This window comes from Protopterus annectens, chromosome 8.part0 (assembly GCF_019279795.1).
Source record: "Protopterus annectens isolate FY-2018-M chromosome 8.part0, PAN1.0, whole genome shotgun sequence".
NCBI lineage: Eukaryota > Metazoa > Chordata > Ceratodontiformes > Protopteridae > Protopterus > Protopterus annectens.
This window is the reverse complement of record NC_056741.1, coordinates 230,382,965-230,407,325: the sequence shown is the minus strand read 5'-3', so window position 1 is coordinate 230,407,325 and position 24,361 is coordinate 230,382,965. Positions and strand designations below refer to the sequence as shown.

The following is a 24,361-nucleotide window of genomic DNA, read 5'->3' as shown; positions in this document are numbered from 1 at the left end:
AACACAAACACAGTGGTTTGTTTGAGTCTCACAAGGGATAATTGGCTAGGCTTAAAATGGCTCACAAGGGCAATTAGCCTAGTACTAATCTATGAACCTATGAACCTATGAACCTATGAAAACATGTGTAGGCCCTTTGAGTAGCTGCCTTCCCCAATGACCCACATCTATCTAGGTATGAATGCTAACTGCCACCACCCACATATGTAGCTACCATCTAAGGCTGTGGCAACTGTAAGTAGTGTGCTGTCTGTCATTGACCCACAAACTGATGTTAACACACTGAAATGGTGTCATACAGTGGGTATGGAATGTTGCCAAGGTCCTGGTCTCAAGCTGAATGCAGAAAACAGTACCATCATACCATACAGTGAGGACATGGCCACACTAGTTCCCACATCAACGGCAACCCCGTAAACACACAAACAACACTGACAGACCTGGGTACTCAGGTTGATAACACTGTTGCATTCAGCCATCAAGTAGTGGCAGTGGTCAGAAAAGGCTTGTACGTAGTTCACCATATAGGTAAAGGGACTGCATCCAGATAAAAGGTGGACATTACTGCTGTATAGTCCTCAGTCAGTACAATACATTATCATCACTACCAGTCTGGTATGTACCTATGCTGACATATGCAGCAACTGGAAAGGCTATGTTAACACCGACAAAGGTTATTCATGGCCTTCAGCACCTGCTCCATGCAGACAGCCTCAAATCAGTAGTGCCCCACTTGGTATCAGACAGGTTGTCCACAGGTGGGCTGTGGCATGCCTAGATGGCAATGTGCTCAGCCCTTCAACAGCAGCCACATATATGTGAGTTTAACTCTGTGCAGATTACCAGCATGACAGGTCTGCATCACATATGCAACAGCAAAAAAACCTGCTGGAGAGACAGGTTTGTCTCCCGGAGGCTGCCCTGTTTCAGGAATGCACTTCCTATACATGGCAAACAGAGTACCTTGCAGACCCCCATCAAGTGCATCCATGATGAGTGGATGGAAAAACAAAAATCTGTCCCAGGGGTCCATCCTGTGTCCATCAATGACAGGGGGAACAGGTCCTGATCAATGATTCTGTTGAAGATAAAGTAATGGCTAGGCTTGTAAGGGACCCAGGGCTAGTATTCTAGTACCCTTCTATGGAACTATGAGCCTGCAATCCTACAGAACTCCCAGGTGACATGTATCAAGAGTAGCATGCTGTGTCAAGGGTATGCATGCAAGATTATGCTGTCTGCCCCCATTGTCCGTCACACACTGTTTCATGCATATGCACCTAGGTAAACATACACATATACAGTCATACCTTGGTGAGGAAAAAGTCTCTGCATCATCATGAGCTTCTGTAATGACAGCAGGTCCCCACAACTTAGACACACAGACACCTGGAACAGAATAAGGTCTGTTAGACAACCATCAGTCAGCAGTACTAACAGCAATGAAGCATCATGGTACAAAGGTACATACATACACTTTGATGTGTACGCATGACAACTGCCAGCAGACAGCATCTTACAGGTCATAACACTACTGCACTACAAACTGCCATTAACTGTGCTATATTCACCCTGTGTATCAAACACAAATTAGCATGTACCTGCTTCGATGATATGGATAACATGGATGTGGCACAAGTATCATCACATGCACAGGATGTGGGGTTGTCAAAGGCCTAGGCTGTGCCATACAGTTCACATTATGTGTGTGTGTGTGTGTGTGTGTGTGTGTCTGGAGGGGTGCTGGTCAGCTGGGCCATGGAGAGGAGCTGTGTGTGTCTGTGGTGATCTACATATGAAAGTGATGTGTGAATGTAGTATACTTAACACCAAAAGTGTGATAAGGGACCTTGGGACACAGGTGGACAGTAGTCTCTCCTTTGATATTCACATCACCACAGTAGTCAGGAAAGCCTTCTACGTGGCACAACTCATCACAAAAGGTTTTTCATCCAGAAAAAAAGAGGTCATTGTTCCCCTCTACTCATCACTCATTAGACCAATTATAGAGTAAAATGCCCTTTTGGTATGTACATCACAAGACATCTACAACAACTGGAAAGGCCACAGAAATACCTCACAAAGAGGATTACTGGCCTCAAACAGATGCCCTACGCAGACCATCTCAAAAAAACTTCAGCTTTACTCCATCGCATATCGCCTACTCAGAGGTGATCTCTGCCTAACATACAAAGCTATGTCAAACCCAGAGCTGTTGGACATGCTCCACTTAAAGAAATCCCAATCCCTCTGAGCTACATGCTCTAGGGACCTAAACCTTGTCACCACAATAAACAGAACATGCTGCAGGGATTGATTCCTGTCCCAGAGACTTCCCATACTCTGGAATAAACTACCTATCTATATCAAACAAAGCTTCTCATTAGCACTCTTCAAGAAAAATCTTGATGATTGGATGGGAAATAGAGAATTCACCCTGGGGATCACTTCTGTGGCTCTGCTCAACAGTGGCACAGGAAAATAATTTTCTTGGATGGCAAAAGCCAGGGTACTTTTTTGGCTGGGCTTGTATAGGTCCTAGGGCTGATAGCCTAGTATCTACCTATGAACCTATGTGTGCATGCATGCATGCAGTCTAGCCATGTGCTAGCCCTAAACAAGGGTATGTTGGACAGTCGTGGACAGTACGTAGCAGAATGTATAGTTCACTATCTCCTGCCATGAACAAGGGAACTGGTTCTGCCAGGAGTGGCACTTGCACTGTGACGGCCATGCCCTGGCCCAGAAATCAAGCAGCATCAATCTTTACCACTACCACCAAGGAGGGTGTCTCATATAAGAGGAAAGGATAACAAATACACACAGTAAAGTACAACTTCCCTTAAGTGCACACAGAGATCACAGTCAGTCTGGGGCTGGTTGCTCCCTTTCTCTCCAGGTCTCCAGTAAGATTCCCCACTGGTACATCTATAGGGTCCAGATCTTAGCCTAGCTGGCAAGCTAAACTCCAGTACCCTCTCTGTCCTACCAGTCCTTCATGTCCCTGCCCAGGTAGCTGACACACCACACACACTTTGAGATATGTATTTATACAACTTCACACGCACTCCTGGGAAAGGTTGACACAGATTCTCAAGCTGTGCCCCTTTACCCAGACTATACGTTAGTAATTACTGCCACCACCAGCTAATACGTATCAGCTACCCAAAGGCCCTTAAAAGGGTGTCCAATTATTACTGTGCAATATTATTATCCAATTGGTAAGTGTGACTAATCAGTCTAAGGCTTATTAGAGTGGCCTTGTACAATAACCTCTATAAATATGCAATGTACTCTAGAGCTTAACGTAACTCTACACAAACCAGTCACAGTTGAAAAAGGTTTAAAAATATTTAATAATAAATAATAAAGACACAAGACAATACTACTACAATACAATGCTACTCAAGAGTTCAGAGATCATGCAGAAACTTAAAATATTTCTGCAGTACAGTTCTGACATAACAGAAAAACACTTAAGTCTAATCTTTATAGTCCTAGCTATTTCTACAACAAAACATACTTCTAAAGTAACTTACTTTTATAGAACAAGGCAGTGCTGAGGTTGGATATCAAGATCAAAATGCTTGCAGTCTCTCTCTCAGCAATAGTTTTTAAACTCACTAACAACATCTCTGCTGGGCCCTCCCAGATTACATCATTTTGACACTTAGTCTGGAGTTCCCAGGCCAACAGGTTACATTATTTAACAATCTAACACCTGCTCAGGAAACTACAACAATAAAAGACATTTCACATGTACACTCTAGTAATTATTCCTTAAGTTAAAACAATAGAAAGAATGTGTTCAGCTAGCCTCTTTGGCACCACTATCTAGATCAAAGTGGATGCAAGACATAATTTTAACTTCAGAAGAACAGATGTGAAATGCTTGGCTTAGTTTTCCTTACAGCAGATGGCAATGTTGCTACATTCTTGAAGTTCACATTTTACAGTGCTTTCTTTTATTTAAGAAACAAGCCTGTATTTTACATTTATATTTATAAATGATAGAATTATGTATCAAATTCTATTTGGCTTGGCTGGCAGCCTTCACCCATCTTCCCCAATCTTCACCCCCAGAGAACCCAAGCTAGTTTTTCAAGTGACCCTTGATAAACACTGCTTGAGAGGGTTAGGTCTATCTGGGTGTACCTCACCCCATTCCCTATCTTGAGAGCCCATCTGCATTGGCATTGCTACTCCCACTGCGGTGCTCCACTGACATATCAAATGCTTGCAACCCCAGGCTCCATCTTAGCAATTTGGCATTTTGCTGACTGGCTCTGTTTAACCATGTTAGAGGGTTGTGATCTGTCATAACAATAAATTTCCTTCCATACAGATAAGGCTGAAGTTTTTGCAGTGCCCACACTATGGCTAGACATTCCTTTTCTACAGCTGCATAGCATTCCTCCCTGGGTTGGAGCCTATGACTGAGATAAACCACTGGGTGATCTTCCCCCTCTGTAGAAATCTGGCTAAGTTCAGCCCCCATCCCATGGTTCAAAGCATCCGCTTGCACAACAAATTATTTGCTGTAATCTGGACTGGCTAACACAGGGGGTCCTCCCAAAGCTTCTTTAAGCTTCTGGAATGCCTGTGGACATGCTGGGGTCCACACTACCTTATTTGGCCTGTTCTTTCTTGTTAGGTCTGTGAGGGGAGCAGCTATGGTACTATAACTGGGGACAAACTTTCTGTAGCACCCTGCTGTCCCTAAGAATGCCCTCACCTGCTCTTTAGTAACAGGTTCAGGCCATGCCTGAATAGCTTCCACTTTGGCAGGTTCTGGCCTTATCTTGCCACTCCCCACTCTATGTCCTAGGTAGGAGACCTCTGCCATACCCACCTGACATTTGCTCATCTTAATGGTTAACCCTGCCCTCTGTAGTCTGCCCAACACCTCCCTAACATGCTGAAGGTGCTCTGGCCAGGAATGGCTGTAGATGGTAATATCATCTAGGTAACCAAGGGCAAACCCTCCTGCTCATGCTAGGATATATCCACCAGCCTCTGGAAAATTGCTGGGGCATTCTTCATCCCAAAGGGCATATTTGTGAACTCATACAAGCCAAAAGGAGTCAGAAAGGCTGACTTCTCTTTAGCATTGGGAGACAAGGGCACCTGCCAGTAACCCTTGATAAGATCCATGGTTGTAAGATACTTAGCCCTACCCAGCTACTCTAGGGCCTCCTCTGTCCTAGGCATGGGGTAAGCATCCAACTCTGTGTGACTATTTACTTTCCTGTAATCCACACAGAACTGGGTGCTGCCATCCTTCTTTGGCACTAGCACCCCTGGGGAGGCTCAGGGACTGTTGGACTCTTGAATCACCCCTAGTTCCAACATCTTCTGTACCTCTTCTCTCAGAGTCTGTCGGACTCTCTCAGGCACCCTATAAGGGGCCTGCCTAATAAGCCTTTGGGGTCCTGTATCCACCTGGTGCTGCACCAGGTGGGTGTACCCTGGTTTCCCAGTGAACATGTCCAAAATGCCTGCAACACTGCTCAGATTTCTCGAACCTGGGTAGGAGATAGCTGCTGGGATATCGCTACCCTTTCCACTGAGGTGTCAGCCCGAGCCTCATTGAGGAGATCAATCACCAGATCTCCCTCAGACTCCTCCTGCAATCCATTGCAAATGCTCAGCACAAGGGCCTCCCTATCATGGTAAGGTTTCATCATGTTAACATGGTACAATTTGTGCCCCTGCCATCTGCCTAGCACTTCCATCCTGTAGTTAACATCACTTACCTTTCTTACCACTTTGTAGGGTCCCTCCCAAGCTGCTTGCAGCTTGTTGTGTCTGACAGGAATGAGAACCATTACCTGCTGCCCCATGGCATACTCTCTAGCTGGAGCATTCCTGTCATACCACACCTTTTTCTGTTGTTGGGCTTCTGGCAGGTTCTCCTGGGTCAAGCCCATGAGTTCCCTGAGCCTTGTCCTGAGGTTTAGGATGTATGCCACAACAGACTCCTTGTGAGGTTCACACTCACCTTCCCACTCATCTCAAATTAAATCTAGAGGTCTCCTCACCCTACGCCCATACAGCAACTCAAAGCGTGAAAAACCTGTGGATTCCTGGGGAACCTCTCTGTAAGCAAACAACAGATGGGGCAAATATTTGTCCCACTCCCTCTTAAACTGATCTGCAAATGCCCGTAGCATGGACTTGATTATAGAGTTTAACCTCTCAACAAGACCATTAGTCTGGGGATGATAGGGTGTGGTTTCATGTGCCTCACCCCACAGGACTTTCACAGACAAGCCAGTAGGTCTGACATGAAATTGGCACCTCAGTCAGTCAGTATTTCTTTTGGGAAACCTACCCTGCTGAAAATCTCTAACAAAGCATTTGCCTCCTTCTCTGCCTCAATGGAGGACAAAGCCACTGCCTCAGGGTATCATGTAGCATAATCCACTACCACTAGGATATACTTTTCCCTGTGGAACTAGGGGTACTCAGAGGACCCACAATATCCATAGCTACCCTCTGAAACAGCTCCTCAATCACAGGCAAAGGCATCAAAGGAGCTCTAACCCTGCCTCCTGCCTTGCCTACCTTTTGGCACTGTTCACAGGTCCTGCAGTACCCTGTTACATCTCTGGAAATTCCAGGCCAATAGAAGTTCTGCATAATATTCCTCCTTGTACGTTTTATGCCCATATGACATGCAAAGGGAATATCATGGGCTATGGCTAGAAGCGCCAGACGGTAGGCTCTATGCACTACCAGCTACTGTACTCTCTCATCTTCTAGCCCTCCCTCAGGGGTCCACTCTCTGTACAGTAACCCTTTGTCCCAGTATACAGATTCCCCCATTCCCTTGAGAATCAGGTGTCTCTCTAGCTACCAGCCTCAGGCTTGCAATGTAGGGTCTGAGAGCTGAGCCTGTCTCAACTCTCTCCTTGTAACCCTTCTCAGCTCCCCTTCCACAGGAAGTTTGGCATCCTCTGACAGTGGTGCCTCACTGTCAGCCTGGGTAATACTACTCACCTCTGCCTTTGCAGTCACTCTGTCCAAGGGACCATCAGTACCCAAAAGCAGCTGTGGTTCACCTTCAGTCTCACTGCTACAGAGTAGCTCCCTCTCTGAAGTAACCACCTCAACAGTCCTGGCTGCAAGCATGCAGTCTGTCTGGGTATCCCCCAGGCTACCAGACCAACATGCTTGTCTCCTAGCCTCACTGCATGTAACTGCATAAGTACATGGTACTGCCTCATCCAAATCCTTCCCTCTTAGGACATCTGCAGGATGGTAGTTCCGTACCCCTGTTGTCTCAAGACAGATTACTATTGGCATTTTGTCTTTCCCACTTACTGGCTCCCTCACATTTGGTTCCCTACCTTGCCTCCATGGACACCTGTATGCCACATGGCCCCACTGGTTGCGTTCAAAACATTTAACCCTAGCTCCTGGACATGTACCTGGACTAGTGGCTTCTGCTGCTACTGGCAGATTCTGTTGGGGCAGTCTGTGCTGCCCACCATGGTTTCCTTTAGACCCAGGAGCAGTACTGGGGGGTCCTCTTCCTGTGCAGGGCTGCCCTGCTTGCCAGGTATAGGTCTCCCTTCTTCCCCAACTCATCTGAAGTAGCACATTGTCTATTAGCTAAGCAGATCATCATGTTCTCAGGCAAAGTGCTAAGGGCTTGTTCCCTCAACAAGAGGTCTGCCAGCCCTTCAAAAGTGGTGACCTGACATCCACTCACCCAGCTATGAAAATAAGTGCTCAGTTCAGCAGCATATTCATACACACTTTTATCTGCCTTGTGTCTATGCTCACAAAACCTTTCCCTATACATTTCAGGTGTTAACTTAAAACATTCTAAAAGACATTTTTTACAGCAGTATAATCAAAACAGACAGAGTCAGGCATTTGTGATATACAAGTTACAGCTTTCACATGGGAGGAAGGGGGTCAGGAACCGTACCCAGAGCCTTTGGTCAATACTATACTGTTTGCATACCCCTCTCAAACATATGAATGAAACTATCAAAATGATCCCCCTCTTTAAATTGCGGAAGAAATTTACTGACCTGTTGTGCTTCTGGGGTCCAGTTACTCCCTCCCCCATTACCTCCATGACTCTGGCGAAGAGTCAGCATTTCCCTCTCATGCTTCCTCTGATGCTCCTTTTCTTCGGCTTATTTCCAAATGCCTGGCCTCCAACTGAAGTCTCTTTAGTTCCAGCTGGATTTTTAAGTCCATGAGGATATTGTATCTCCACTGCCAGTCTGATTGTCCTTCGCAGAAAGGTTGAGCTGTCCATTCTCTGAGGATATTGTATCTCCACTGCCAGTCTGATTGTCCTCCTGGATGCTGTTTTCTGATGCAGCTGTAACCAAGGCTGCAATCAAGTCTGCCTTAGTCAGATTTCCATGCACCAGTCCCCTAGCCTGGTACATCTCCACCAGCTGGCTCCTTGTCAGCTTTCCATACTCTTCTGCTGACATGCTGCCTGCTCACCCTGACTAACTAAGCTTACAAAAGAAATAAAACAATTGTGATCTGAACCCTGAGTATTCACTGCATGCATTATACAGACCACACTTTCTAACTTATGCCATGCACAAAGCACAATCAGACCACAACAGACACACTCTGGACAGGCCTCAACAACATGCAGTGCAGCTATGTCCAGTTAATGTTGCTTGTACTATACACCTGTGAGATATGTGACAAGTCAGAGTATGTGATGGACCCTCACCTAAAACACAGTGCACCCATTTACACAATAGTAATGCACCCCTGTATAGCAGACTGGCTACACCTTTACAAAAATATGACATTGTAGGGCTCAGTTATTTCTATATTGTATTGACAAGCATGTAGTTGTCGTGCAACAAACTGGATTGTAGGCCTGAACTATGAGTGTCCAGATGTCAGACATGCTAGAAATGTAACAAATAGAGCTACTAAGTCATTATTATGGGAGGTGTAGTTGCAAGACATATGTGCATGCATACAGTGTGTTACACATGATTGGCATGGACATGTGTGTTTGGATGGCTATGATATGTGACACTGACCTGTCTGTCATGTTTTTATAACCTCAGTCTGCACAGACTTGCCAGTACTTCAACACACAGAATAGGTTTGATGATAGCCTTGCCATAAGTAGGTGACAGAACTGTGGACATTCTGCAACAGTCTGTGCATTTGTCAGCTCTACCTGATATTGTAGGCCTCCTGTCAATCCATCAACATATTTTTGGCTGTGTACTGGTCGGTGTCTGCATCACAGGCCCAAGTATGCTGCAATTTATCACTTTATATGTAGAAGTAGTGTCACTGGTAATCAGGATATCTTTGTAAAACCACCAGCAAACCTCCAGAGCTGAGATGGGCTAGTGGATTAATTCACTATGCTGTAGTTCAGAGGGTCCTGGGTTCAACACTTGGCAGGGGTCAATATTTTTCTTAATGTTACATCACTGTACTGCATGATATATTTACAGAAACAGAAACAGTTCTCCACAGTTGAGTTGACTAGTGGTCTAATGTACTCTACTGTCATTCAGAGGGTCCTGGGCTCGAGACTTGGCAAGGGTGGTTATTTTATTGATGTGCAGAACTGTGTCAGAATCAGATAAGGTGATTAAAGCAGTTTTAACCGGGTTTGTGCACCACACCACAATGCTAAGTGGTGCTTACTCCCACTTAAACCCACACTATTTCCAAAATAAGAACAGAAAAAAGGGTTGATAGGAAAGTGCTGAAATGTGGGAAAGCAGGAGCAAAAACAGTATGAAAGGCAGATAAGAATGTGCAGGACAGGTGTAGGAAAGACTATAGCTCTCCATTTCTTCTATAGCAAAAGCTGTGCATGTTGTGGACAATTTGGAATTTGGAGCCTCACATCCCACAGGGATGAGTGTGGGTGACATAACTTTTGTTGATTAATTGCTGGGATGATTGATTAATGGCAGTGTACGTGGGGGTGAAATGGAGAGCTATGTATGGGACAATATTTTTTCTGGGACAGATGCCCCTTTTTCTTTTGTAAGGAGAGAGTGGAATGTTGGAGAAGGGTTGTAGGTATGTTTGGGGAGGTAAGTTGAGTAGAACAGGTTGCATTTGCAGACATACAAGACAAGACAGTGGACAAGGGCAGTGTATGACACATGAAGGGGTAAACACCTTGGACAGGGATGGTGTTTGGGAATTGGAGGACCAAGTGACCCCAGATGGAAACAGTGGGACTGATCTCCCCACCCATGGTCAATCACCACTGCCCCTTTACAGCCCCGAAGGTAGCTGTGCTGGGGGCTGGACGCCAGGGCTGTCCTGCCCCTCCAGGTGCACCAGTCTTCCCTCGATCTGGTGCAGTTGTTCATCCAAATTGCACTGGATATCCCTGCACACCAATGCTGGAAACTGTTTTTGGGTGACAATATCATCTCTGTGCCCGCATATGGGGGGTGGGCCCCGTCCCTTGAGGTGGTTCCACCCAGGGGTGGTGCAGGACCAACAGAACAGGCAGCTCCAGGTTGGGTCCCAGACATGTTGGGACCCGGTGCCATGGCCAGATGAGGTGGAATAGGTGGATCTGTTGGGACCAACCTACCCAAGCATGCTATGGCGTTGAGGTTTGTCAAAGTGTATTGGTTAGTCATGAACAAAACATTTCATAATTAGTTATAACAGCATGCATGGGTGTTCAAATTAACCCAGAACAATAGAATTGCATAGCATATAGAACCCAGGCATAAATGGAATAACAGTCATTATTGTAACAGCATGACAGTAACAGTTACAGCAAAAGGCCAACAACATTGGTATGTTAACAAAGTTTTTTCCTTGAAAAAGTCTCTGATTCACCAGAGACGAAAGCACTTGGAATACTGTTTATACCTTTTGGATTTTTATGTGACTACACTTTTCGTGTGTTTTATTGAATACATTCTTGCATTAACTGTGAGTCAGCTTTTGTACCTGAACCCACTGCTGCTGTTTTTGTCATTTGATGTTAACAAGGTATGTTAGTATACAACTATTATAATATATAACCAATAATACAACACAAGGCCCAACATTAGGTTTTGAGAACAACATATTTGAAAATGAAACCATACCTGTGGTATAAGAACAATAATTTGTGATGCAGATAAGACATGGGCGGAGATAAAAACATTCCATTACCAAGTATATAGGCTATATTTTTCACAACAGTACTGCTCAATACTCTACAGGTCTGCCCGTACTTTAGATCTAGAAGTTCCCTATAGCTTCTGTAGCACGTATAGAATTCTCAAGCTATCCAGAAGGGATGGTATTGGCCAAGCCAAAACACCTACAGGTACATAACTACAGGGGACTATTACATGTCAGGAGGACCTTTTTGACTACCAAGGTGTATTCTGCTCTGATGTTGTGTGAGTGTACTACTGGCATACTTCAACTGAGTTTATATCTGTGTGCAAGGTTTTTGGCAGCAGTGATCACCATCCGTGACAGCGTGACACTTGAGAGACATGTATCGTGCACAGTACAGAGGGTTTACACTTATCCTGCCATCATTGGCAGGCTTGGGGTTAGACTATCAGCAAGCATTCACAGCCACAACAGCTATACAGCTGTACCAACACTAGACCATTTAATTTGTCTTATTAACTTGGAATAGTACTGTAGTTCATGTCATTTTATTTAATGGAGTGTTATCACCTTGCTGAGAAATGCTGTTTATACACTACTACATCTAGACACAGACATTACTATACCCTTCATAAAGCTACTACAGGCATTTATTTCCCTGTAAGTCCTGTGGGGGGAAAATATGTTAACATCACATGACTGCTTCTATAAATAGTCAGTACTACTTGTCTGTTACTATAAATATATCTTAGTACCTGTCCCTAGATTCAAACCCCAGTCTGCGTGTGGCAAAATGAACAACATGTATATTGCTTAGCACATTGAGCTACTGGGCCACTACTGTGTGCTGATTGAGTGATATGTACCTAAAGCTCACCTGGTGACAGCACGTGCCCTAGTAATATAGATAGAGTGTCACACAAGACTGCAGTGACAGTTGAACATACATGCATGAGATTCATGCATGACAGAGATAGTAGGCAAACTGTGTATTAATACTTGGAATGCAGGTGCACACAATTAACCCCTCATAGATGGGAATATGTGTGTTCTGTACAGACCATATCGGCATACTGGGTTGCCTACCTGACCCATATACATTCTCAGATGGTATATTTGCAGTTTACAGCTATTACACTTTCATACTTGCCTGCATCAGCATACCTACATTTAGGGATTCATATCGCTTAAATCCAAAGGTTAACACAAGACAATCCTGGGAGAAACACACTGTAATACCTTAGACAAACTACTCTAGGTTCAGATCTTAGCACAGTACAGATATATTGCATTATATCTTGTAGTACAGCTCCACATCTACACTTTAGCATAACAGCTATTTATTGGAGAGCATTCATTCACTTCATGGTGTTATACCCATGTTTACTTCAAACCTGTAACATTTGATTTCTTGAACAACAGCACACAAAACAATTGTCAGAACACAGATTTATTGAGGGTGATATGACACAGTGATTGGTATACAGCTGACAATCTTTATTGTTCTACAGTTGAAATAATGCAGGCATTGGAACACATCTGATATCACACAATCTAAGCAGCACTACCTTTATTTCTTCACAATTCTGACTGCAGTTGTACTGTATTTGCTATAGATTAGGAATGCAGTTAATTTATTCCTTTCACATTTTCAATGACAGTGTACTTTATTACTAGAAAAAAGAAAAAAAATGTAGGCACTTGGTGAGGAAATTCCATGACTCAGCTGAAGAAAAGCGGTATTAATTGAAGACACAGAAGCACTTAACACATAAATGCCCAACACACATAGCATTTTCATCCACATTCATTGCAGTACACTCACAACAGAGTATACCTACTGGCAGTTGCTACTCTACTCTTTCTTAATTAGATTACTATATATTATGAAATACATCTGTACTCACCACACTCTTGGTGCATCCTGGCCAGGTCCCTGCATCCAGGTTGTAAGCCCTCTCCTCAGCAGCTGTGGGGGGAAAACACACTATTATGTACGCCTGCCTATCAGATATTCATACCACAATTTGATACATCACTGGTTCCTATACTTACAAACTTCTGGGGCATTCCGGTCCCGAGCATCTTGGATCCACTGGGCCAAGAGTCTCCTCTTCCTTTGCTTCAGGTCATAATAATGATGACGCTCTTGCTTACCAGTGCGGGGGATTCCAGTTGCATTGGTGAGGTCATGTGCCATACAGTCCCAGGCCTCAGACTTGTATTCAGAGCCCTGGTACTGGCCTTGCAGCAGTCTGTTATGATGGTCTTTGACGAGGAGCCCAACCATGACTTGGACTCCAACATGCCTCAGCACTGCACCCAGAAGTGCGCTCCCTCTCTGACTCCAGAATTAGCTCCTGCAGTGATTAAACTCCAACAGGTTCTGGCTGTATTCCCACCTGGTCAATTAAATAAGGCTGTTTTCCTACCCTTTGTCAGCATTGAACCATTTTTAAAAATGCTAAGTGAAGCTTAGCACCATGCAAACCCGCTAAGCTTAGTTGAGCCGTGATTAAAGTGGCAATGCTTAGCAATGCTAAACCCGCTTAGTTGAGCTTAGGACTGCTTAAACTCGGATTGCTTAGCAGTGCCCAAACCAGCAAAGCAGAGCTGTGCATTGCTATGTACTGGCAAAACAGGTCCTGTTTGAGCATTGCTTAGCTTGGCTTATCAGAGCTTAGCTATGGGCAAACCAGACTTTTTAAATAAATAAAAAAATAATTATTGAAAGTATTTGTTTATTAACGATAATTTTGTTATGTGTATCTGTTTTATTTTATATCCTCTAAACAAATGCATTTCACTACATTATCTGGTAGTGTAACTTTACTGTATTGGACACTTGTGTGTAACTGGGGCTTTTATCCTTGGGTCTGTACTGCAAATGGGCTTCTGGTCAAGCTGGACTGACCCGGTTAACAAATCAATGTATACATAAAAAAAAAAAAAAAAAAAAAAAAAAAAAAAAAAAAATTAAAATATTTTTACAGCATTTCCCTATCACATGTAAAAAGCTGAAAGACCTATATTCAAACTGTGCACCTACGGTGCACGAGGTTGCCACTCTAACCATTCAGCTTCCAAGGATATGGTGATCAGAGTTATGCTGTTCTATATAGCTCTCAGTTATATTTAAGCACTGCTTAGTGACATGCCTTGCTGTGTAAACCCACTCAGCTATGCTTAAATGTGACCTTTTCTATTAAAATTAAAAGCACCTGGTTTCTATTTTTAGATGTCTGGCACATGTTTATTGTTAAGTGCGGTGCCGCGTCCAACAAACACACAAAAAAAAAATAAAATAAAGGGACAAATGACATTTTCACATTTAATTTCACTGCCATACACTCTCACAGCACAGGGGGTGTGTTACCGACACTGTAACACACTCCCTACATAGAAATTGTACAACTGGCTGAGTAACACATATTTATTGAATATTTTAGTGCCGTCCAGCACTTTGACAGTGCAGGGGGTGTGTTAGGGACTCTTTAACACACCCCGCTACATATAATTTGTATAACTGACTGGGTACACGCTTATTTATTTAATATTAGTGCCATCCGGCACTTTGACAGTACAAGGGGTGTATTACGGACACTGTAACACACCCGCTACATATAAGTTGGTACAACTGGCTGAGTACACACATATTTATTTAATATTAGTGCCGTCCAGCACTTTCACAGTGTAGGGGGTGTGTTACACATCTCCAAGCACTGTAACAGACCCCCTACACTGATTAAGTAACCATGTACATGGATCTCTCTCAGTAGCGTGCCTTCATTAATATGCAAAGCACACTGCCGAGGGGGAGCTGCAGACACAGCCACGGTACACTCTGTGTAGGCTTGCACTAGTCCTACACCGAGTTTATTAAATCTGGGGAACAGTTTTTTCTAAGCACACTACATTTATATTACATAGCGCATACTTGCTATGATAAAAAATGAGGCCCGAAGACTTATACAAACTTTTGCATAGGACTTATGAGAATTATTGTATGACTGCTGGTTAAAATAGGAAACAGTGCAAGCTATTTAGGAAGCATTGTCTCATTTAGCATAATCTGAAAGTCTGGAAAGTCTCAGTAACTACTTTTCTTGGGTGCAGACGTAGTTGATACGTTGAAATAATCAGATTTTTTTTTTTATCATAGACCCTTGACCTAACTTGAAGGCACATTTTCACCTCAGTACAGATAATAAAAATGAACTGTTTATTCACTTAGTTGACTGGAGACTTTTATTAGGAAAACTGCCTGTCAAAGTGGAAATACAGTGTAAAAGGTTCACTGAACGATTTTGTTTTGTCTCATGCTTTACTAGATTCTTCTAGAATATAATTATTCCATAGCGATTTGTATGATATGATAGTCTATGGACAGTATGAAGGGCCCTCATGTTTATTGATGCATTAAATAGGAATATAAATGCATCTAGTATGTGGGGAGGTTTTGCACAGTAAGTTATGGGATATGCACACAATGCTAAAAGCAATATTATTTTGGTTATGGTGTAAATGGTGGGGAGACTGAATCATTGTTTTTCTGCTTTCTGAATGAATTTTGTTTTTGCAACAACTGTGATCTGTTTTCTGTAACTAATGTAATTTTCTCTTTGGGTTATGACTTTAATTATGTTCCCTACTCTTTTTAAAAAACAGCTGTGGGGTCATTTATATCCACTGGAGGTACTGCTGACTCACGTTGATGGGACCTTAGTTTAACATCTCATCTGAATGACAGCATACATAGGCGTGCAGCAACTCCTTTTATTGCATAGCAATACTAGAAAAATGTATCCAAGTACCAGGGATAGGAATAGAACCCACAGCCTTTTGACTTCCAGCACCAAAGGCACTGATATCTTTCTCTCTCACTCTCTCTTTCTAAATATATATCTATTTATCCATACATATGTAAATCTATATCTATATTACACAGATTATTCATATATATATATAGTTATACAGATATATATATATATATATATATATATATATATATATATATATATATAGATGTATATCAATATATATATATATATATATATATATATATATATATATATATGTGTGTATTGTGTGTGTGTGGGCAAATTGAATGAATACACATTTGTGTGACACACAATTTACCTAAACATTTTGATTCAAAATACAAGTGGTAAGAATATTGTTTGTGTGGCAATAACTGGTTTAAATACAATATGTGTGAAAAAAGAACAATCAACAACAAATTCATCAAAAAGAGGAACTGTTGAATTTGTCATCTTGTTTAAAAAGTTAACTAAAAATTTTTTTTGCAGGGGTAAACCCTCCTGCATCTCCCTACACCCAGAAATGATATATACTAACTCCATCAGTATTCTTCAATTACATAGCAAAAACTTGGAACTTGCTCTCTCCTGCCTTTACCCTGGAACCGTCTCTAACTAAATTTAAAATTGCTGCTAAAAATTATTTCACTAACCACTGGATATGCACCTGCTCTAGCCCAGGTTAACCACCCATAGCCTACCTAATTATGTGCTCAATGCTATTATTTGTTCTCTTCCTTCATATTTTTTCTTGGCATTTTCTCTCAGATAGTACTCTACACCATATTCCTTAGTACCCAAAACCAACTCAAATTGTTTACTTCCTTCTTATTATCTCTTGTAATCATTGTTTGCATGAATTGTAGCTGAACTGTTGGTATGGTTCTCTTTTTATGTGCATTTGTTAACATAACTTATATTTCTGGAGCTTTTCTTCCCGAGCCTCCACTGAAAATGGATATGAATCCAGTTGGACTTTCCCGGTCAACAAATGTAAAATAAATAAATAACATAAATAAATAAATAATTGCACCTATTCTAGGATGGGAGAAATCTCTCAAAACCAGGGCATCACTGTCCACACACATACTCATATTGGACCACCAGTGATGTACAATGAAAAGCAGTAATCTGTGTAATGTGTTGGACAGATGTGTCAGTAGATTGCACTGCTTAAAGCATTACATTGGCAAACACTATATTCCATATGGCATATTTCCTAGCTGTATCTGCAGAACATACATAATTAGACCAATTATTTTCCCACAGATGTCTTGTCGGCCACTTTTATTTTAGATCAAAAATGGGTAAGTTGAGTGTCATTCAGTCTACCTACATTTGTTTTTTTTCAAATACCATTTTGATGAATGTCTTTTGTCAATTCACAGTTGGTTGAATGCTTGAAATCAGCATTCGGTGGTAAGGGAAACTGTTGTGTGACTTCAGAATTGGTATATATAAGTACCAGGGTTGTAGGGGTGCAGTGGGGCTTGCCCCTGCAAAAAAATATTTTGGTATTTTCTTTAATTTTACGTTTTCTCTTAAAAAAGCTTTTGGTTCGATTTTTTACAATGTATTTCTGCTGATCTATTTTTGATCAATTTAACTATATATATATATATATATATATATATATATATATATATATATATATATCTGCATACATATATATATATATATATATATATAAATATATATATATATATATATATATATATATATATATATATATATACATACATATATATCTATATATATATCAAAGTCAAGTCAAAGTCAAACTCAAAGTAAGCTTTATTGTCATTCTGACTTTCCATATTTCCGGACTCAATTGTGCAGATATCACATAGACTTAATACAACAAGACATTAATGCATATATAACTACTTACTATACACCATACTGTTTTAGAAGGGTAATCCTAATATTGCACATATACTATATATACACATATATATATCTATATGGGTTCACTTCAGAATCTTGAACTACTGAAATCCCGAATTTCAGTAGCCCGAGACCAGAAAGGCGAAAGTGCAGAATACCGAAACCCCAGAAGCGCGAAATTCAAAATCCTGAATTTCGGTGATTTTGAATTAGCGGTTTTGGTGTTGTGGTGTGTGAGTGGGTGACTGGAGATGTAGGTAAGTGTTTGTGTTTTACGGGTTTTGGGTAGGGGCTTTAGTTTGTGTCTGTATGTTTTGTTAGTGTGATGTGTGTGTGCGAGGGGAATGTAGCTTGTGTGGTGGTGTTTTTGCGTGTTTGTGTTTGTGTCTGCGGTATGTTTAGTGTAGAAGTCGCGATTTTAAATTTCACGCTTCTGGGGTTTCGGGTTTATGGATTTTCGGCTTCATGGTCTCGAGATACTGAAATTTGGGATTTCAGTATTTCAAGATTTTACACCCCTTATATGGATGTTAAAAGATTATTTTTTAGGGAAAAGGAATAATATTAATAAATTGCCATCAAACTATGTAAGCTCTACACTTTCAGTGTTCAGAACATATATAAACAAAATACCAAATATTAATTCTTGGATTTTTCTTATTTTCCCTATAGCTTTTACACCAAATATTCTAGATACATTCCAAATATCTAAAATAAATATACTTAAAGAAGAAACATTACTCTTTTGGCATCAACTTATAGAGAAAGGGAAAATTCTAACAAAGGAACAGATAATTTATAATTATAATATAAATAAAGACAATTGGCTGTTTTACAAAATCTAAGGCATTTTCTTATAAATAAAATAGAACAAATGCAACCTTCAGTTAGACATGAAGCCCCAAAACTCATTGAATACCTTATTCTTATCACAAAACAGCCTTATCAGGGTACAGGTTATTTGTCTAATATCTATAAAATTGTTAAAAACAAAAACTATCATGAAAAATCATACTGGGATTATTATACTTTAATAAACAACCATCCTCCAGTTGAAGAAGAAAAAGTAATATTCTAAAATCTTCCAAATTTTCTACATTATCAAAATACTGGCAATTATTCACTTGGAGATATCTACACAGAAGTTTCTATACACCACATAGGTTAGCCAAAATGTATTCTATTGAAGATCAATGTTGGAGATGCCATACCAAGATAAAAGCAGATTGGCAGCATGTTTTTTATGAATGTATATGTCTCAATATGTACTGGAAATCCATGAATTATTTTTTTCAGACTGTTTATAATGATAAGTTACAATTGACAAAGTCTTTAATTTTATTCAACTCTCCTATTCCAAACTGTGTACCAAAAAGACACTAAAATCCTATGGTCACTATTGACAATTTCACGTAAAATCATAACTATACACTGGAAAATGAGGCTTTCACGCTCAAGGAATTTGAGACTTTAACAACAACAGTTGCTCACATGGAAATATTAACAGTGAAGAACAGAACTAAAGATCTACTTCTTACTATTACTCTTGGATGAAAGTACTGGAAATACTTGAAAATATCAAGAAGATATATCATCTTATGTTTCTAACTTTATATAATATAGAATTTCAATGTTATTTGCATAGACACCAATGTAAATAGTTATATAATGGTTTGAAGTTAGTAATGTTTTAGAATTGTAAATATGTTATTTATCTTTATTTCATGTAATGTTTAAGACATCTTATTTGAAATAATAAAAAAAAATATTTAGTGAAAAAAAAAAGATTTTATATATATATATATATATATACACACACACACACACACACACACACACACACACACACACACACACACACACACACACACACACACACACACACATTACTTTCTGAAGTGGTCATAGTTGCAGCTTGATTCATAAGACTGTTCTGCTCTATTCCCTCATAAAAATGTCCAGCTACTTCATAGGTTCATAGGTTGGTACTAGGCTACTGGCACTAGGGCCTATACAAGCCTAGCCATAACAATTCCCTGGCTATTTTTTCCCACAATATTTACTTCCCAGGATCCCTGTCTAGCAGGGCAACTGATGTGATCCCTGGGGTGAATTTCCTCTCCCCCATCCAATTGTCAATGTTCTTTTTGAAAAGGGCCAAAGAGGCGCTCTGCTTGACATGTATGGGCAGTCTATTTTAGAGTCTGGGGAGTCTCTGTGTCAGGAACTTATCCTTCCAACTTGTTTTTATTCATTGTGATGACAAGATTTAGATCCCTGGATTGTATGGTTCTGAGGGATTGGGATTTCTTTAAGTGTAGCATGTCCAACAGCTCTGGGTTTGACATGACCTTGTATGTTAAGCAGAGATCGCCTCTGAGTAGATGATACGCAGCAGAGTATAGCTGGAGTTTTTTTTTAGATGGTCAGCACAGGGAATCTGCTTTAGGCCTGTAATTCTTTTAGTGAGGTATTTCTGCGGCCTTTCCATTTGTTGCAGATGTCTTGAGAGGTACATACCAAATGAGGTGTTGTATTCTATAATGGGTCTAATGAGGGATGAATACAGTGGGACAATGACCTCCTTTTTTCTGGATGAAAAGCCCTTAGTGATGAGGTGTGCCACATAGAAGGATTTCCTGACTGTTGTGGCGATGTGGTTATCGAAGGTGAGACCACTGTCCACCTGTGTTCCTAAGTCTCTTATCACACATTCAGTGTTTAGTGTACTGCCACCTATGTGGTAATTCACAGGTACATGTTTTTTCCCAAAGGGGATAACTATACATTTCCTGGCATTGAGCTTGAGCCCATGGCTCTGGCACCAAGCATCAGTGATATGATTACTGAAAATAAGGCTCTACTTTCATCCAACTGCTTACTAGTAATGGCTTCCCATTGTTTCTTATACAGCTGTGGCCTCCTGCGCTTTTATAATGTACCATAAAACCTATTTCCCTCCTCTGACTAAAGACACTGTCCTTACCCACCTCATTTAATCCATTCATGAAATTTAAAATTTCTATTGTAACACCACATTCCACTCATTTCTAAAGGAAGCACAAGCAGATGGCACTTTTACTCTTTAAAGAGTCTGTATTCTGGGCTATGGCTTATTTTGGCTACCCTACAGTGGCCTTCCCTGCAGTCTAGTATGTGGTACAAAAAGACATTTAGCCCAAATACAAAGTAAATAGACAGAAGTTTAGAGATAAAGACATGTATTAAATGACATTCTCATGTTAATAAGAATTAAATAAATGGAGTATACTTCTGTTAGCAGTTTCAAATAAACTAGACAAGCAGCATAAATCTTTAGACTTCTGTAAAGTGTTCTTATTTATTATCATACCATAGTAAATGATATTGCCTGGACTCCTTTGGAAGAATGTTCCAGTTGCTCGAGGTGTAATTGCATCAGCCCCCATTTGTAGCAGCTGTTTCACAAGGTTCACATTTTTATTCACCACAGCAATGTGCAATGCAGTCTGCCCTAAAATAATACAAAATAAAATCACACTAAGTCTCGATGCATTTATGGTAAGATCTTTTTATAACCTTTAATTACTTTACAGTTTAAATCCAGGATTCAGTCTCATCCTGGAATCACCCCTCTTTCAAACAAATCAGGCAATTAGAATGTGTCATCTTAATGAGTAATATAATAAAAAGAGTGAAGTATGGAAATACATCAGTCTGTAGAGCAGAGCAGTCTGGTTTATTGAAATGTGGAAGATGTTGTTGTTTGTCTTTCGGCTTTTCCCAGTTAGGGGTCGCCACAGCAGAACTCCAGTCTGCTAATGATTGGCAGCAGACTTTCACAAACGCCGAGGTGCCAACTCAACGTTCAACCTTCAACGAAGGCACTCCCATTTACGCATGTCTTTCGAACGCCCACCCAACCGCGGGGAGGACATGCAGACTCCACACAGAAGGCACTCCAGCCGAGAATTGAACGGGAGAACCTCTTGCTGTGAGGCAACAATGCTACCGCTGCACCACTGTGCATGTTTCATCAGACTATAGTAAAAGTAACAAAGCAGACAAACTTTCAAATACAAGGCAACGCGCTGAAATACAGACATTAAAATCACATGACAATTTTGCAGTGATTATGTCATCTCTATATGCACCAATAAAAACATCTTAAACTGCCACACTGTGAAAGTGCTTACCAGTTCTTTATTAAAGTTGGTTGCACAGACACTGTGGCAGCCTGGAGATTCCTTTGCTGTGTATCCTGTGTTTGTTTTACTCTGCACTCTTACTCAGCAGTTGGGATTTTGGTTTTAGACAATACCTCACTAGTGAGCTGATCAGAGTTGCAGGTTACTCTGGGAAACATGGCATAATGAGCAGCAGGTCCTTCTTAGTATAAAAAAGTGAAAATTAGACATACATCAGATAAGAGAAAAGGAAGGACATGTCAGAGTTTTCTGGAAAGGAAATCATGTTGACTATAAACACGTGCAGAGCTTTACTTTTTCTCTCATAAGGAACAAGGTCATCAGCTAGCAGCTGTCCTTGCTGGCTACAATAAATGTTTCATTGCTCCTCCCATATCAAGCTTAGAAATATTTAAAATGCTTTTATCACCAATATAAATATGTCAAAGAGCAACTCTGCTATCAGTATCACTGAATTTCTGACCAAAACCTCCAAAGGAACAAGAGGTCACGCTCCAGGAAAAATTCACTGATGGAGATGGATTTGATATAAATTTTTGAAATGGCACTATCAGAATGAAGGGTAAAACGATCATTTCCAGTGACATTTTACTACTGAGCAGATGTAAAGGGCATGGCCTACTCATCCTGAGCATTATGTTCAAACTCAGCAGGAAGTGTAAAGCTGCACGGAGACACCCTTGTTCCAAGTAATGCCAGGATTTTTGACTACATTAGATTGTAATCAAAAGTTAAGCTCCTTTTCAATGTCTTTTGAGATGATGACTGTAAGATAAACCTTTATGTCATGATAGCAATTATAACAAATTGGTTCAGTCAGAGCCATTGAAGCAGCCAAAAATCAATGTAGAGAAACACAGAGTAACATAAAAGATGATTGGTTCAAACACACATTCAGTGAAGTTTCCAAGAAATGTTCTTCATCAAATCTGTTGAAGATAAAGGAACCAAGAGATACTGGAATGACTTTGAGGCTGATATCCAGTTGTCATGTACTTAAGCCACTCACTATATCACCCATTACCACCATATCTAGTCAGATGAAAAGTATACTATTAGTCAAACTTTGCAAAACTGGAAAAAGAAGAGCTCACTGCACACAGCACAATGGCACACCACTAAATGAACCATCAAAGTAGCAACTCAAGATAAGGCCTCCAAGACAGATGTGAGACACTTAAAGCAAATGATGGCAGGAGGAGTCCAAACAAATTTAGTTCTCCACTGGTAAGAAGAATATGTAGAGCTTTTTCTGGGATATACAGGTCATTTGTCATTTAAGCTGTCATACTGTATCCCTGTCTCTAGATAACCTGGCACTACTGAAAGGAAAGGAAGACATTTATGATAGATGAAGCAGGCACTCTTACATATTCTTCTTTAACAGATGGCACTCTCATATCTCTCCTGAAATACCTTGTAAATGAAGCAAAAATATAATTTTTCATAAACAAGACAAGAACAAAAAAGCTGCAAAACTAAACAAAAAAATTGCCATCTGGGTGACTAGATTCATAGATGCCCTTGCACTGTGAATAACATACAGTGCAGATGGATCATCATTTATAGTACAAGAAGACATGTGATTCATTACCAGAATTATGCATGCTCAGTGTACTGCACAGTGAAATGGATGGTGAAATGAGTGCTGCGTACATTATACAGCAGACATAAAGGGTGGGACACAGCAGATCAAGATCAGGCATGCCCTCTGACTGCAAGACGAGTGGTTTCAGGACATGAACAGGTGATAATGGCAAACAGTAATGCTCACGATACACCCTTTGGTTAAAGACTATGGCGGGCAGTGGGATAGAGAGTGCTGTAAAAAGAGGAGCCGCATAGTGATGTAGACTTTCTGCCTATAATGTAATAATGAAACTCAGAGTTCAGCATTCAGAATTCAGTAATTCAGAGAATTCCTCAAGAAGCCTTTAACTCCATTGCTACTAAATGCCCAAAAAACTAAATTACTTTTTTTCCAAAATCCAATGTCCATGAAAAAAAAAACAACTTTAAAATTTCTTCCTTTAATAATACCATGACTGAAGTGGGTCCCTATTATATTATCGAAAAGACTGTTCAGTAAATGACATTTTCAGTGCTCTTACATCGAACATGCTGTTCACTGAACTGTTAATAGTGAGATCGTGATACAGGGAGGAACAGAAAATTTACCCTTTCCTCACTGTAGTGCGATCTCAGAGTTCGTATATATAATTAGTGGGGGGAGGGGGTTGGGTGGGCGGCACAGCTCCCCACAAGAGCAGAAATTGATGAATGGCATTTTTGATGAAATGCCATTCATTCATGGGAGCTTTTGATAATTTAATATAGACCTGATTGAAATTACTTCACATACAA

At 40.7% G+C, this 24,361-nt stretch overlaps 1 protein-coding gene across 1 annotated transcript in view; it reads right to left on the bottom strand.

The window, feature by feature from the left end:
- The window catches only part of LOC122808719 (transient receptor potential cation channel subfamily V member 5-like), a 917,417-nt gene that overhangs the window by 327,068 nt on the left and 565,988 nt on the right, over positions 1 to 24,361 (bottom strand). Inside the window, exon 5 of the mRNA XM_044079711.1 lies at positions 21,163 to 21,303. Coding sequence (XP_043935646.1) covers positions 21,163 to 21,303 — 141 coding nt within the window. The remainder of the gene's footprint in view (positions 1 to 21,162; positions 21,304 to 24,361) is intronic.